General features: G+C 41.0%; 1 protein-coding gene across 4 annotated transcripts in view; it reads right to left on the reverse strand.

Moving 5' to 3' along the window:
- Positions 1 to 17,710, reverse strand: part of BICD2 (BICD cargo adaptor 2) — a 133,478-nt gene that overhangs the window by 28,347 nt on the left and 87,421 nt on the right. For 3 of the 4 annotated variants that reach the window (XM_067544166.1, XM_067544167.1, XM_067544165.1), the window contains exons 3-6: positions 10,812 to 10,964; positions 7,428 to 7,880; positions 4,923 to 5,942; positions 3,448 to 3,599 (exon numbers count right to left, since the gene is read on the reverse strand). In XM_067544166.1, the coding sequence (XP_067400267.1) occupies positions 3,448 to 3,599; positions 4,923 to 5,942; positions 7,428 to 7,880; positions 10,812 to 10,964 (1,778 nt within the window). Of the gene's footprint in view, positions 1 to 3,447; positions 3,600 to 4,922; positions 5,943 to 7,427; positions 7,881 to 10,811; positions 10,965 to 16,622; positions 16,742 to 17,710 lie in introns of those variants that run through there. The other variant, XM_067544168.1, reaches the window with a different exon arrangement.

Consider the following 17,710-nt stretch of genomic DNA (forward strand, 5'->3'; position numbering starts at 1 on the left):
GTGGGCGGTTAATAAATAAATTATTGGCCATGTCGAGGTGAAGAGATAAAGAGAACTGTTGCATACTTCTGCCCTCTGTGGCACACCCTGAAATTGGTTGCCTACGCAATTACCTGTGTTATCTGCACCAAAGAACGCCCCTTCCACATCCATGTTACCTGAAGCAATGGCTGTTTTAGATGAAATGCTGATGGCAACAGTAAAATGTACACTATGCATTGTGGATGTACTAAAGAAGGAGACGTTTCATGAGGGGGTTTCACTAGCTGCGGTAGCATCCAATATAGGAATATTGGCCATTACTAGAAGCCAACATACTGAACGAGATGAAGTTTTGAAACTCCTGGATAGCAATTCCTACATCCCGGTGATTAAACTCTACACAAGGTTGTGTTCCTCCCCTCCTCTTCCTCCCAGCAGTACTCTTCACAGTGTGTGTGTGAATTTAGTAGTTATGGATAGGGCCCTACCTACTCACAACCATGAAAAACACGTCACGGACTGTGAAATTGGCCCTTCCCCGTGATATCTGATCCCTCCCATGCTGTTGGGAGCCCCACAGCTGAGATCCCCTAACTGCTAGTCCTGGCTGGGCTGGGGTGCTCCCCAGCAGCACAAGGGAAATCAGAAGCCGCCTCCAGCTGCAGGAACCTCCAGAGCTTCCTGGAGCAGAGGGAGGTACCAGAGTGGGTCCAATCTCCTCCATGCTGCTCGGAGCGCCCCAGCTGGGGGTCTCTATTTACTAGTCCTGGCCAGGCTGGGGCGCACCCAGCAGCCCAGGGAAAAATCAGACTCACCTCTCAGTTGCCTTCAGAGCTCAGCACAAAAGTGAGGGTGGCAATCCTGTCACGCCCCTACAAAAGGTTTGTGACTTCCCGCCCACCCCTCCAGCCCCATTTTGGGTGGGGACCCCCAGGGTTACAACACCCTGAAATTTCAGATGAGAACATCTGAAACTGACCAATTTTCAAATCCTCTGGCCATGAAATTGACTACAATGGACCATGAATTTGGTAGGGCCCAAATTATGGAAATCGGGGACATATTTGGGAGGGGAGGGAGGAATTTTGCAAGCTCCATGCAACTCTGACACTGAACTTCTGTTTAGATATAATATAACCCAGGGTAACTGTGTGCAATTCTCTGAAGTTCTCATCTGGGTTCTAGAAGGCAAGTTGATTGCTCACACATATGGGTGACTTAAGATACAGTATGAATTCAAGTGTTCAAAGGTGAAAGGCTGCATCCTCCATGCAGTCCTCAGCTTTCTATGGGCCACTCCGTGCTCTTACTGACAGCTCATTTCTCTTTCATTGCAATGCCTAGGTAAAAAGTGGATCTCAGAAATGTTAACCATTCATGCAAGCAGATCTGTGGTGCATTAAGCAAACAGAGACATTCCTGCATTCTTTATTCATGAAAACCTCCCATGGACTTCACTGGGCATCATGGCTCAAGCTCATAGTCTAGACCTCCCAGCAGAGCTTTCTCTCTGCCCCTAGTTTTTATGGACGCAAGTATCTTGTAACATAAATTTTGCTTCACCTGTAAAAGACCAGGGTTGAACTCTCAATGACAATAAGCTGGGAAGAAGGAAAAGAGAAGAAAATCCCCCCTGCAGTATCTCACTCTATGACTTGGAGGGAAAAAATTTGCTTAGTTACCCTCTTTTAGGGCATGAAAAAGAGGCTTTTCAAAGGTGGGAGAAGGAAAATAATATTGAAGGAAAAGTACACTGTGCTTGTGTAATAAAAATCTTAGATACCCAACTATCTTTACCTAACAAAACTTTTTAAAGGAAAGCTAAAAAGGGAATAGGCTGTTTGTTTTCCCTTCCCACCCGCTCCACTTACTGCTTCCACCCATTTTCTCACTGATCTATAATTAAACAAGGGAAGATTTAGCTGTATTAGTCCCAGGCCTGTGTAAGGATAAGCAAGGGAAGGATAATACAAGGAGAAAAAAGTCTGTATTTGTCATTACATTGAGTAGGATCATGATCTGCCAATTATTCATCCTTAAAGCTTCTCCATATCCAGTTTCACTTTCTGTGCTAAGCCCAAATGCAAGGATACTGCAGTGAAATACAGTACTGCTGTCTATCCAACACTGCACTTTTCCGGAACTCTGTCATCACTTGAGTGATGTACTTCTGCGAGTGCTGCCATAGAACCATTCACTCAAGTGCACTGGAGATGAACAGAAACTTCAGGAGTCCTCTCAAGTGTCCCCATTATTCCTCACTGTAGAACTTTTTGACAGATGGCACAGAAAATCCTTTCAGTGTAAAAATGGCTCACAGCAGATGAGAAAAAGGTATAAAGCAGTACCTAGCGTAAAGATGCACAATAAGACCTGTCCTCCCCTGTGGTTAGCTTAAATGAGTAGAGCAAGACATCCAAACTATCGAATTACATTAAATGGTGGTCTTTTCGACATCTGCCCTGCCCATCTTGCATTGTTTATATAGCCCTGCATGGCCTTCTGTTATTCCACAAGTTTTTGTTTTCTTTTTTAACTCCACTAACATTGAACTGCCTACTTTAGATAAAGCTTTTTTCAGGCGAATTTCAGACAGTTGCTGACTGAACTTCTTCTAGCTGGGAAGAAGATCTGGATGTGGAAACAGAATATGTATTTCCCCCAACATTGCCCCAACCCTCAGTGTTGTAGGTTTGAGAGAGGAAGTCAGCGGCAGGCAGTTCTAAGCAACGTGCAGATCAAAAATGGCATGCAGACATCTTTTACAGCATGTACTATATCAGCATGTTCTCCAGCAACAACACAAAGCACAGCTAAGAAAGGCAGAAACAAATTCCACACTGAAGTAGTGATGCAATCCTGATAAGGTTACAGTTGTAAATGGCATGAGAGACAGGTGCCAAGTGCAGCACGTACAGATCTAAGAATAATTTTTTCTTTAGTTTATCAATATATATATATATATGTATATATACACATGCTTTTCAGTGCTTGCCAGCATCTCCCATATTGTTCTGTGTACCAGCAGAATGAACATTTATTATATTATGAAAACGCAGCTATAATTGAACCTATAGCTGCATTCGCATAGTGTAATAAATGTTCATTTTATGTTCTTAAACATAATCCCCCTCAACCTGAGTTTGTCACTGAAGCTAGTGACTCCCTCCCCCGATTTTCACATTATAAACACCCCCGCTCCAGAGTCAATATCATTTATTACAGCAGCATGCTGTATCCCTGTCATTCTCCTAAGTGACAGGAAAATGTAATTGCTAGTTACTTTAATTAAACATTTCAAACAGCAGAAATGTGAAGGAAAAAAAAGCATCCCCCTTTTGTTTTTCCTCTCAAATATGATAGCATCCTTGTGTCAATACTGCTGTTTGCAACTAATACATTCTATTTATTCCACCTACAAACAAGCAATGTTAGGGGTTCAAAGAAAGTTCTTGGGTTCTTTACCTTGTAGCAAACATTGCTCTCAGAGAGGAGAAGGTTGCAGCATCTTCTTTTAAAGCCTTCAGCTCATTACGCAGTTTCATCATGGTCTCCGTAACCATAGCTTTCTCATTTTCATACTTGCTTTTTAAGTTGGCAAGGGCTACTTCTGCAGTCTATTGTTTACCAAGAACAGAAATGTACCAGTTAATGAAACTCTGCATAAAATGGTTAGCTAAGAGGTTTTTAATCTCCATTCACATAATGAAACATTTACTTAGTACTGAAATGTCAACTTCTAGTCAACTTTTCCTGGACAGATTAAATAAATTCCATATTAGGATATTGGAGACACAGCACAAAAAGAGTTTGTTTCCATTAACCACGTAACACCATCCCTACGAGGTCACAGACTGAGAATATTTAGTTAATTGTGTACATATTTCCAACACTACTTTGTTGAGTCAAATGCGACTAAGTCATTTCAACACCAACAAAGAAAAATGAAGGACTTAATTTCCATTTACAATGTATTGGGACTACAACTACATATAGCTTCTAAACGGCACCAATTTTTAGAATGGATTACATTTCTCAAACAGTAATGTTACAGACAAGATGAGTGCAAGTCTATTTCTGAAATAAGGTACTATATAATTATTATCTATCTTAACATCTGTGCTTTGAGGTAAATTTGAACTTGCATGACCTTAATTTTAGATTCAGTATAATGAAGCATTTGTCACCTGATGGCCTAGAAACAGTTGATCACAGTTATTCTAATCTAGATGTGCTACTATGGTGTATCAAAATAATCCAGTCTCCAAAATTTAAGACTCTTTATTTCTACCTGCTCTTCTTCCTTTATTCTGTTTTGGTGAGAAGCTCTTATACCATTGACTGTTTGAATATTTTTGTGTGTGAGAGAAATCTTAGAAAAGGCATATTTTTACAATCCCTTTAATAGACCAGCCAACATAATTCTTTCAAATGGAAAATAGTTTTTACCTTTAATTTTCTGCAAAGTCAATGGCTATGGACTCATTCCACTAAAGATAGCCTAATATACTTTAGGCAGGCACTATTCAGGTTTGCCCAAAAAGCTTTGTCAGTGTACCTACTCCTGATCTGCCACACCCCACTATTCCAGTTTAGAGAAGATGCCAATGGCGTTCCATTATGTAGGAGTGTATTCATATATTCCCTGGGCACTAGACTGAAGCCACTTTCCATTTCTCTTGTCATCTCAGCTGAACTGGAACTCGGGAAATGCAAAAGTGTCCCTGGACTGCTTGGCATCACAATACTTCAGTCCTTAAACTATGTACACGGAGTGAAATCCAGGCCTCACTGAAGTGAATGGGAGTTTTTGTCATTGACTTGAGTGGAACCAGGATGTCACCCAATGTCTAATGGCAACAAAGTCATTTCCTTCAAGGCTTTTGTTTATGACGTAGCTCTGTAAAACCATGGGTTTCGTCTCTGTGAAACCTGCTCACCTGTTTGTTGGCCTTTAGTACAGTTCTCAGGGTTGCTATCTGTTCTCTCTTGGTGCTTAGCAGGGACTTCAGCTTCAGAATTTCCTCCATGAGAGCTTCCTTATCTTTGTCCACTACTGGTCCAAGTTCTTGGGTGGCAACACGCTGCCTAGACAACTCGGTTGTTCTGTCCACAGCAGCTTGTAGGTGTTTGATCTGATCGCGAATTATAGCGATCAAGTTGTAAATGTTCATAGGCTCCTTTCGAGGATCTGACACAGGAGATGGGAGGGATGACACTGGAGATGGGCTGCCGTCACCACTTCCGTTCTCTGACTTTCCTAGCTCTATAGATAGCAGCCCTTTAGAGAGCAGAATCGGCGACCTTCGACCTTTGCCCTCTGGGCTACTGCGTCCTCCTTTACCCTCTTTGTAATAATCCAGCATCACCCTGTTTGGAGTTTCATTGTTGCACATGCAGACGTGGTGATATAAATTGGCCAGTTCCTCACTGAATGTGACTAGTTCATCTTGGGCTACACTGAGACTGCCCTGTGTTTCTCCAGCAACATCGCTTACTTTCTTAAGCTCCTTCTCCAGTCTGGCTACTTGTTCTCTATCTTGCCTGCTAGATTTTTCTAACAAGGTGATCTTTTCAGTAAGAACTTGACTTTCAGTCTCATACCTGCTCTTCTCCTCTTCATATTTAGACTCACACTCTTCATATTTGGCCTTAAGGACTTTAAGCTCTTCTTTTAGGTCGCCGATCTCTGCCACAGCCACTTTGTACTTGCATTCTAGGATCTCTGGCCCATTGATGTCAACTTCATAATAATCGCCATCTTCATGGCTGTCACGCTCCTTCTCATTGTCAAGAGCAGACTGACGTTCCTTGCTAACCTGGAGTTTCTTCATTGCATTAAGGTTCTCAGTGAGTCTGCCAACTTTCTCATGCTGCTCTGAAAGGGCTCCCCGCGTGTTCTCTAGCTGTTTCTGTGACTCTTGGAGTGTAGATAACAAATTAACTTTTTCTCTTTCCATCTGAAATACATAAAGTCAGACAATCTTATGGAAGCTAGTGTTTGTGCAGCTTTATTCTGTAAAATCATAGGAGAAAATGGTCAATAATTAATAAAAGGTCATACAACTGTATAAACATGGTCACTTACACTTTGTGGAAAAGTCAACTCCACTTACACCAAACTCAGTCTGAAAACCCAGTGGCACCATTACCTATTTTCATCCTAAAATGGTTCTTACATCCACAAAGATTCTCAAAACACACTCTTTCCTGTTTTACCTTTCCCTTCCACAGTTGGGGCCTCATCATAAAATATTATACGTTCAGCCAAAGCTGAGCTGAAACTCCTGCTGTCCTGTAAAGTGCCTAGGAAACAATTAGGCATTGAAAAAAAACACAATAAAAATGTGAAGCCAGTCAATGTTGGCACTTTGGCATAGCACTGTCAACACCAGATTAGCTCCCGTTAGCAACAGAAAAAGACGAGACATCAAACTATTGTCACCTCACATTACAGGGCACTAAACCTTCAGGCAACTCCTGAACTGGTCAAAACTAGTCTTTTGTTTTTCTATGAAAAATTTCTAAAACAAAGTTTTTGAATTTTGTTTATGGGGCAGGAGAAATCCTACTTTCACTTATTTTCCACTGTGGGAGAAAAAAAAAACATGGGAGTGGGGAGTAAAATGAGATGCAGTAGTGAAAAAAACCCACTGTCTCACTTTATCTCCTTTTCCAATGGGGAAAATACAAAGAAGTGTTACTTTTTCCATCTAAATTAAAAGGTGAAAATTTAACTTACCCTCACTTTTATATATTTCTTTTCCTCACTTTTTGGGGGGTTAGTTTTTGTTTTTTTTAAAGTGGGCATTTTCCCACAATTCTGAAATATGTTAGGGATTTCCCCTTATATTTCTCAATTTGAAAAAATGAAAAAATTTAATGGAAAATACAAATATTCAAGCAATTGTATGTTTCATTGCATTTTTCAGTTTAAGAAAATAAAAGTGACACGATCAACTGGCAACACCTAAGCAAAGTGTTTTCTGCATTAATTACAACAGTTCTTGGTATTGGTAACGTTTTGAAATGGACAAAAGAAAACTGTCCCGGCCCAACAGAGTCAATTTACTGCACATGCACTGGAGACTATATCCATTCCAGTATATATCAGTCTGATCCCAATAAGTGACATGCTGCTGCTTTAGAATGGTTGGCTTGTTTGTTTGAATATAAAATCTGCACTGGCCCTAGGCTTCTATGGCTCATGCAACCCACATGGTAACAGTAACGTCTTCCAGTTCCAGAGCAGTGGGAGATATTACAGGTGTCGCTTGCACTACATTATGACAGTTGGAAAAACTCCAGCTTTAGTATTTGCAGGGGCCGCATTAGATTACAGGAAACTGAAAGAAAAATATCTTTTGAGAAGACAGAGTTACCCCAAGGGTAATCTCAGACGGCTAGTGTAACAGAGATTTATTATCTAGGATCTTGACATTTACCTGAACAAGTTGTTGTTTCAACTTCTGGATTTCTGATATATTTAGCTCGCTCAGAAGATCTGAGACCAAGCTTGGGGCGGGAGGGAAGCTGTCATTCTTCTTGGGCGTGGATGTATTATTCTTGCCACTGCTAATTTTGCTGAGGCAGTTCTGCTCAAAGCCATTCATGATTTCATCGTTATTGGGCTCTGTGGTTTCATCACTGAACTTCAGTCCATCCAAAGAGATGTTCAGGTGGCTGGTGTACATAGAGTCATTGATGTTCATGTAATGAGAGAGCTCCTTACGAAGGTTGTTCTTCTGCTCACGCTCTGTCTTCAGGGTTTCTAAGGCCTCCTCAAGTTGGCGTTCTGATATTTCTTTCAACCGTATAGCATCTTCCAACTGGCTGTTGAGGAATTCTGTTTCTTCCTCAAGCCTTTTGATTTCATGTTTTAGGCCTTCAAACTCCACCTAGAGAACATATGATAAAAACATTAATCACTAAAATACCTGATTGTAAGAGCTCACAAAGCAGTTTCAGAACATTTCACGGCTGCGTATTTCATTTAGCTAACTGTGGTGGAGGGGGAATAATTTTTAGATTCAGGACTCTAGTTCCTGCACCATGACTGTAGACATTTATTTAATCTACCTTTGAGGAATGCATGCAATAAATATTTTCTGCGCAAACTGTTAAATGATGTTGATCTACTCCAAATCAATTAAAATGGTTATATATGCACCATGTTGTAAAGAGCCAGCACCCAACAATTTCCCCAGCATATAATGGAAACTGTTTGATCAGTAAATCTGTGTGCCAAATTTCACACAAACTCAACCCTGAAGAGATTTAAAACCAAAGATTTAAAAGCTATGAGCCTGATTCCCTACTGTGTAACTCCATTGAAATGGCCTGTTTAAAACTGTTGTGATGCAGTGATGAAGGGCTCTGTAATTATAAACATATGCAAAATACCTTATTACAAAGCACAGTCTAAGACAGCTTCAAATCAAGCCTACATTGACAATATGATCAGGGCCCAAGCATAATTTTTTCGGGCCCAGTATAAACTTGTCACACAGGCCCCCTCCCACACACATACCACAACCCCTCATCCCATACATACAAATCTCATGAGCCATGAAAATTTTTTTCCTTGTGGTAATGGGGGTTGCAACCTGGGCCGGGCCCCACAAGGCCTCCAGGACCCAGTAAAGTGTACCCTCCCCCCCACCCATGTGGGGGCCCTGAATATGATATGAAATTTGACTGTATACAATAGTTTTCTCATCTGTACAATGATGACAAAACTTATCTGTTGTTCATTGGAGTTGTGAACCTTAAATATTTAATGTTTGTACAGTTCTTTGCATTCCTTGGAAGAAAAAAGAGCAGCAGAAGTGCAAAGTACTGTACAGTATGATATCTTATTTGTCAGTGAGGAAAAGGAGATTTTTAAATAGTAATATTCCCTCAGTGTGATACAGATGACCCAGAACTGACTCCTGATTTGAGACATGTACCCTTTGCGTTCATTCTGCTTTGCAAATGAAGGTCTGGGAAGACTTGAGGGTTTCTTTGGGTTGTCTCAATGGATTAATTAAAACTAATAAAATTCAATGAGTGGGATTATGGGATGGTGAAAAGGAAAAAATCCAAATGTTATGAATAGAAAATTACCTACTTTGGTTCTAAATATACCCACCAAACCAGTATATTTAGGATGTACTAATTATCAAATTCACATTATCAGAGGATCCAGGACACAAAACAATAATCAATTATTGCTGGAAACAGCAGCCGTCTACCAATCACTGCCTGACAAAGTTGGCACAGACTCAAAGTCAGCATTAGTGAGTTTAATTGGCTTTGGGTGCAAGGATTTAAATAGCTAGGCAATTTCACTTACTTCCCTACGGGGTCAAAGTGAAATCCTGCTGGCCAAAGGGGAAAAAGAAAAAAAAAGAAAGGAAGGCAACATTGTTTGTTCTGTTCCCCAGTTATTTTCCTGAGAACCTTCTTCGGCTGAAATGCAGTATGTACAAATAAGTCAGTTCCTCAGCTGAAGACCTGGACCAATATATTCAGTGAGGGGGAAACTCATAAATAAGAGTGCTTTGTATGAGTTGGAATTCATTTGCCTCAACCAAACCATGTATCCTCAATGTGTAATGTTAGGGCCACCAGATCCACATAGTCCTGGCCCGCCCTCAATTCCTCCTACGTGCTGGCCTATTTGGAGTTACCATGGAGCCCTCTTCTGAGCACACAGGTGGTGTGGAGGCCCAGTTGTATGGCCAGTCCACCCCACAGGGCTTGTGCAGATCCCTCTGTGCTCCAGGATAAATTTCAGCTTGACAAGTTTGGCGGTGCATATAATATATGGGAACACCTCACAACACCTAGTTGAAAAGCACTCTTTCTGGTGACCATCCCTTTTTTAATTCTTGGGGGTGGGGAGGGGAAATTAAAATGACAGTTAAAACAAATCCCAATAAGTTTTAACCTCATGTTTTCTATATTCTGGCTAAGGCAGGCACAGCTACATTTTTTTTTCTAAGTGCTTTTTAACTCAACAACATTGCAGTATTTTCTGAAGCCTGCCAAACTATGATGCTGTATGTGTGTTTATAAAATGAAATTGACTAGATCTTGGAGGGAGGGAGGAGAAATGACTAGATCTTAGTAGATGATTATTTCATCCCTGTACAGCTGAGAGACAGAATACAAACAATTCTGATCTAACTACTGTCGGAAATAGTAACACAAGAAAATTCTAAACTCATTACAAATACGTAATTACCTTTCCTGAGAATCTGCAGATGATTAAAACTGTACAATAAAATATTACTTAGTTTTGCAACATGTGCATCACATAAGTATTTGACGATGCCGAGCAATTATAGCAATGTTTAAAATATTACAATAGGGAGTCAGAGGAGAAGACTACATTAGAAGAGCAATAAAAGTAGCAAGCACCAACATGAAGAATTGTCCAAAAAATATATTCGTTACAGAAAACGCAGAAGAGGTGAGACTGGCTGACATATTTTAAAAGGGGATGAAGAATCAGTGGAGCAGGAAGACTATTTCTAATAACTGGTGTAGCAGGGGATCAGCCTCCAACCGAGAAAAGGAGGAAGTCGAAGGATTTAGATGAAGCCAGCAAACCATTAGCAAAAGGGAATGAGCAAGTGGGGGTCTAGGCAGAGACGAGATGAAGGTACTGTCATGAAGAGCTTTCAATACAAGAATGATTTTGTAGTGGACAGAAAGCCAGGAGCAGCTTTTCAAGGATGAGGAGACGTGGCTGCACATGCACTAATGGGCACAAAGGCCTGTTGCAGCATGCTGAGCACATGGGAACAGATCGCAGCCATGCTGATGATGTCAATACTTGCCTGATTTTGCTTGAGGACAGACACTTGTTTCTGAAGACAGATGTTCTCCTCCTCGAGCTCCGTGTAGTCTTGCAGCAAACGAGCTTCTCTGAATTTATATTCCTTGATGTCATCTCGCAAGCGGCCTCTCTGGATCTCCACATTCTGATTGACCTGCAAAAGAAGTACCAAAAATATAAATGTTTCTATTAACTATATAAATCCATCACTATTTGAACAACAATATTTCCATTGTAAATTAAACTGTGCATACACCCTCTATTTAAGGAGAGGAACCTGAACCTTTCCCCCCCTTGTTTCTGAACTGAAACCACGGGGAATCAAGTAGTTTACACAATAATTAATGATGATCTACTTGCTTATCTTATAGGGGACTTCCCCTCCCTGGACCTTCCTCATGTGAAGTAACATAACGGAGAAAGCAACACTAATGGAAGAATTCTCTCACTCACAGGTTGTAATCAACAGGACAAAATCTTCCAGCTTGGGAATCTAAAGTTACACACCTCAAGGTGTGGCATTTAAATAAAAAGGGCTTTTTAAGAGGGTAAATACAGATTTAGGTGTTGAGATTTAGGCACCCCACATTTGAATATTGGGCCTCATTGCTTATGCCCCTCACCAGAACTTTAGCCCATCGCCAGTGCTGACAATGCAGTTCAGTAATCTGGGGATACTGCATAGTTAGAAATAGGAGACGTGCATCTTTTGGATGAGACATGGAACTGAAGGTCCCCACAGCTGTGAAAGCCAAGATATCAATCAGGAAGACTAGGAAAGTCTGGTGAGTTGGCCAGTATTCCCTCTCCCAGTAATAGCCAAGATTTGTATAAGACATTGCTGAGCAAATCTTATGTCTTGGTACACAGTCACTGCAACCATCCAGTTCATCCCTGTAAAGCACTTAGGGATATGCAAGTATGAAAACCAATATATAAAACCAAGTTATATTCACGTGACATATATATGCAGGCACTCAAATAAATGTTGAGCTTGCACAGATTCTATTTGTTCAGATGCCTCACTGTACTTCACCATATTTTTTCCTCAAACTCCACTGAACTAAAATCAAGTGAAAAATATACTTTAAATGTTAGCAAAAATATTTGCAGAGGGAAAAAATGTTAAAATAAACATTCAGCCATAAAAGAGCAACCAAATATTTTAGCAGCTCTACACCTGATAGAAGGAAAATGATAGCTTTCCAAGCAACTATGAAACAGGTAAAAATAAAAGGAGAGGAGTTGTCTATTATTAAGTCAGCAATTTAGGTTATCACGTCTTGTCTCTGCTATCTTTGATCCCACAGCCTAGCCAATATACAACAAAAGTGCCTCATTCTTTTCTAATGCTGGTATGCAAACTAGTAAACTACTTTGCATTCTCTTAGCATAATGTTATACTACTGGTTGGAAACCAGAATGGCAACACTGCTTGCAAATTCACCAAAACGCTGTGTGCAAATCAGCAGACTCTTCAACCAAGATACATAGCACAGATGTCAAATAGGCATTTGCAGAAATGACACAATACAAAGAAAATAGACGTATTTCAGGAGGAATGCCAGGAGCAGAATCTGTTGTGTTTTCAGGACATATGTGGAGTTGAGTCACCTAGAACTACAAATCCAATAAAAGTTAACGATAGCTCCCTCCCATGTCAGGTAGAGATTCAACTGTGTAAATTAGTCTATTTATTATTAGCAGACAAGAAAATAGTATCCCTAGCACAGTGGGATACTAAATTAACCCTGATTGCTAAAACAGACACTAAAATGCAATCAACAATGCAAATGAGAGGTCATTGCATCCAATATTCCAGGGCATGCTTCACAGCTTTACAACGGAACCACTAATGTCTTCCATGGGATGCAGTTCAGAGAAGAATACTTTTCTCCTGTTTCAAATTCATGTGCTTTTTGCTCTGACTTCATGGTTTTGGTGCAAAAATGAAATCTGGGTTTAGGTTTACCTGACAGATGCATGAAAAGTCTAACAAACCTCCTCTGGGTAAAGTAGCTTGTAATGAAAACCTCAAACCAGGCAAATTTGCGTAGTTTTGAACCCAAAGTTTCACATAGCCCAGTTAATACTTTGTGCTTCTGTAATACCTTTCATTAGAGATTCTAAAAGCATTTTGCAAACATTAGTGAACGAAGCTTCAAAAACACTCTTTGGAGGTAATATTTTCCCCAATTTTACAAAGGAGTACTGGTTAAAACAGACAGGCACACGAACTGTTGTGAAGCAGAGGGGCATTTTAAATAAATTTAGTCTTTTAATTTAGAGAGCTGAAAGATATTGGCAGACATGAATGCATGTCGGGACTGCCTCCCCTTCTCAAGTGCCAGATGCCAGCAGGAAAGAAGACTTTGCAGCCAAATAATTCAAGGAATTAAAAAGCTAAAATCATAAAAGGCTCCTGGGTCAAACTCATCTCTAGGTCAGAATAATCACTACATTTTATGCCTAATTATGAGCCTGTTTTTGTAATCTTTACCCACGTTAAAGTCCCATTGAAGTCAATGGCAACCCTCATCGGAGTAAGGTGGCCAACTTTCTAATTTGTGAAAACTGGACCCTGAGTGCCAGAACCTCCCCCCACCACTGCCCTGCTCCGCTCCGCCCCTCCCTTTGAGGCCCGCCCCACTTCTCTGCTTTCTCTACCACCCTCGCCCTGCCAACTGAGCCGCGGGGAGTGGGGGGGAGGCTGGTGGACTAGATAAGATGGGGGAGGCGGAACAACACTCCAAGGGTGGAGGGATGACTGGGCAGGCAGGGGGAGGGGGGTAAAAAAAAATCACACTCCAGGGGTGGAAGGGTGACTGGGATAGGACGGGGGAGCCCCAGGTACCTTTCTCCTCCAGAGCCATTCCTGAGTGCTCCTCCAGGTTCTAACAGCAGCAGCTGCTCTTCCCACCCCCCTGCTGGCGGAGATTGGTTACTGCAGATAACTAGACTAACTGATAACTAGACTAACTGATAACTAGATAACTGACCCGACACTGCCAGGTTTCCCTCTTTCAACCAACTTTCTGGTCAAAAACCAAACACCTGGTAACCCTACACGCCAGTGAACAAGTCTCCCCCACACCATCCAGTTATTCTCAAAATAAGATACCCTCAGGTGTGTTCTCTAAATCCTTAATCATTTTGTTTGAAAAAGGGTTACTCTCCTCTTCCGTGCTCTAATTACCCCACCTCTGACATAAGTTTAAACCAAGTTGTGTGTGGAGTAGAGGTGGACTTCAGATTCGCAGTTAGCAATCTGACAAACACTGAGTTTCTTTTGCTGCTTGTGAGTTTATCTGTGAAAGGTTATGTTTTGGTTTTGGGTTTTGTTTTTGTTTTTTTACTAACAGGCTACTTGTAATTGTTCAGCAAATCATCCACATGAACAAAATTTCAGCAAACTTTACAGATTGTTAATGAGGCCCACTAACAGCATTGACAGTGTTTGATTGGTTACCTTGGTCACACGGCATTGTTTCTATTCCTTGGTTGGATGACCTAAGCTTTGCAAACAGGATGGCCTGGAGAAAGCATGAGAGTGATTATTTTTCAAGAGTATGGGAGACTGGGGCAGAGAGCATTTTAAGGAGATTCAGACAGACTAGCAGATGGAAGCTGGCCTAAGAAATCATTTTAAAATCTTTTCCTGTCCTGTATGTGGATATGTACAAGAAGCCCAGATTTTAAAATAGCTGGCTTCCTTCCTGAGCAAGGAAGATACATAATCCTGATTTACTGGCTGTCTAGCAGACTGTACATTCCATTTGCTCTTATCACATTTACACCAAGCAATTGTATACGTTACTAGTTGCAGAGGTTATAGCTAGATCCCTGACTGTCTCATATGGTCGCCCAACTGCTAAGGCTCAAAAGTCTGGGATCTGCTGTTTATTTCCCCCATTCCATATATAAAACACTGTTTTATATTCACCAAGGACATGGATTGAATCTGCTGGTCTCCATACCAAAGCCAATTACATTGCACACAATTAATGACTGTGGCAAACAATTGTGGATAGTGTAGAAAACGACCTGATGTTAGTGCCTATCAGAATGCCAGAGCTCCCTCTGCTACTAAACTAAGGAATATTCTCTGTTACATAAAAATCTTCTCTCTCACTCTGCACAGCAGAGGATATTCATCAAATTGAATATATCCTAAAATGGATCTGCTCATTCAAAAGCTCACAGACCTTTTCTCTGAACTGTGCATCAACCCTCCTGCTAGAATATTTATCAGTGGAATTTCCTCCTCTTAATTTCCCCCAGATGAGTTGTTAAAAGGATCCCCATTTTACAGTACAGATATTGGTTATAACTATTCGAAACAGTAGAGATTTTCTTAGCAACAAACTAGGCAAGGCCAATTCCACACTATCCCTTATATGCCAGGGTACAGTTGTTTTACTTGGTGAACCTAGAGGCTTATTCCTCACCGCTAACACCAATTTCTCTGTCTGCATACAAGATAAACTGGAAAAGTATCTTAAATTCAAATAGACTTTTACATTTATTTTCTTTTATTTGGAAGATAAATGGTACTAAATACTTGGGAATCACCTCTCTCTAATTTAGAGGAAAACTGCCACACACAGAGAGGGTGAAATCGTGGCCCTAATGGAGTCACTGGGATTAGAACCAGAGAGAAAAATGTAATTCAGAAGTCTACAAACAGACGACTCTCTTCAGTTTCTCTTGGGGTACATCTTCACTGCAGAGTTCACTCAGGTGATCGACACGCAAGTGTGAGCACTCAGGTTAGCCTAATCTGGGTTCAAGTCACTGCAAAGCCATATCTCAGTTACTGTGTCATCACTGGTGTTGCACTCACCAGCCTGTGTAGCTAGGACTTCTGGGGAAATCTCCCATGGTTCTTTGTGCTGTAGTAAGCTAAGATGCTCTATGGAGGGAGAACTAGTCTTTCCTTGCGAGCACACAGGTTGAATTCTGGGAAGGCACTGGAGGATTATCAGCTCTCAAGTGATTTAGCCTGCATCCTCACTGCAAAGAGAGTGATTATCAACCTGACTGAAAGCAGCACCCAACGTTTAGCTTACAGCCCAGCTAGGCCAGCTAAACTGGATTGAAAGCGCTACTGAAGTTGAGAGAGATGGTTGTGTGTGTGGATGGGAAGAGGATTAAGGGCAACACACAAGAGCCCGAGTTAACTCTGCAGTGAAGACAGATCCTCAGTGTCTCACTAGGGCTCCTAGGTGCTTTGATAATATAAAGAATAAAGTCTGAGGGTATTCAACATACATGGTCAGTAATTTTATTGTACTTCCAAATTCACTTATGGATCAGCTTCAGCTCAGTTTCTTACATGTCATCCTTCAGAGAAACAACCCTCCTGCACAACAGCACTGGACACAAAGAAAGAAGGCTTTGCTAGATTAATATTTTAGGTGGGGTCAATCAGGCCAGCCTGGAGCTGTTAATTATAGCTTATACTTAAAGCAAGGTAGGAAACAGATCATTTGAAATTATAATCACATCCAGCTGGGGTGGATTGAGGTAAAAGGGTGGCTTGCCCCTTAAGGGCTGGAGGCCTGGGGCCAGCCAACCCTGATGACTGTGGGAGCCATCTGTGCCACATTAACCTCTTTGATGGGGCCTGATGGAAGACAGCTGATTCCCTTATAAAAGACTGTAGGAAGTGGGGAGGGAGCAGCTGATCATCTCCTGGGGGAGTGCAAACAGTACCACTGAAAGAGGATATTTATGTAAAAAACTTAGCGGCCTTAAATTATCAAAAACATTTTTTGCTGCAACACATAATAAAAGTATTAGGTTTATTTGATCCAAAGCAAGACCCTTAAACAAGGAATACAAACAAACACAAGCTGACAGAAAACAGAGACAGTGATGAGTCTGTAGTCCCAACAACATGTGCGCAGATGTCAATTCTCCTCATTAGCCCTGACAAATAAAGAGTTCGGGGTTGCATTTTGAAACTTGGCTCTTTGGTTGGTTTAAAAAATCTGAAGTGATAATTGGCAACGTATGTATTAAGCAATAGTTGCTAATCAAATATCTGTATTATAGCAAGGCTTTGTGCTGATTAAGAAATTGTAGAAGATTTAAATGCTTACAGGTTTACTGCTCTTGGTGACTTTTAATTAAATGAAGCTATAATGTTGCACAGAACAGAAATCCATGATGGTGAATTTTTTTGTTCCCCAGCATTGCAAAACATTTCTTCAATGTTACAGCCTCACAAAAGCTATTTATTTAAAGGGATTGTAACTTGTGACTAAAATTTGGAGCTATGTAGGTAAACCAGACACACCACTTTGGAAATAACAGTTTAAAAAATGTATTAGCTGCTATGATGAAGGTATTTCCTACTCTTCATGGAATAGATGTTTGGACACAAGGGGGACAGGGAAGAAACCAGATAGTCATCCACAGTCAGCCATAAAGTTTCAATTTAGCTGCATGGAATTTAGCTACATGGCTCCTGTTAAATAGTTTAAAGATAGCAAGAGCTATATATTAACCATGGTAAAAGATACTAGGAATGGTTATCCCTCACTATGTTCCCGTCTTTCTGGGGGTGAGGGGAAAGGTAATACATGCCACCCCTCTTGGAGGTCGGAGGACCTTCTATCTCTTCCTTCCCCTTCCCATCTTTTATTTCCCTCCTGTAGGGTTCTTGTGTCTTAGAACCCATCTTATCTGTCCTAGGAAGACTGGCCAGATTGTGCATATGAGATCTCTTTGGTTCGCAGAGGTACTGTGCAAAGCTTTCAGTGTCGTTTCCCCTAGAAACCAGCCGCTGACACAGGATCCCTCAGGAGTTGGCTCCAGGTTCATGGACCTCAGCAAATCTGGCATGACTTTGGGGTTTGTAGTAAAACCTAAAGACAGGTGAGATTTGTCCATGCT

Source organism: Emydura macquarii, unplaced genomic scaffold, assembly GCF_026122565.2.
Source record: "Emydura macquarii macquarii isolate MOO-44397 ecotype Brisbane River unplaced genomic scaffold, CSIRO-AGI_Emac_v2 contig_968, whole genome shotgun sequence".
Classification (NCBI taxonomy): Eukaryota; Metazoa; Chordata; order Testudines; family Chelidae; genus Emydura; species Emydura macquarii.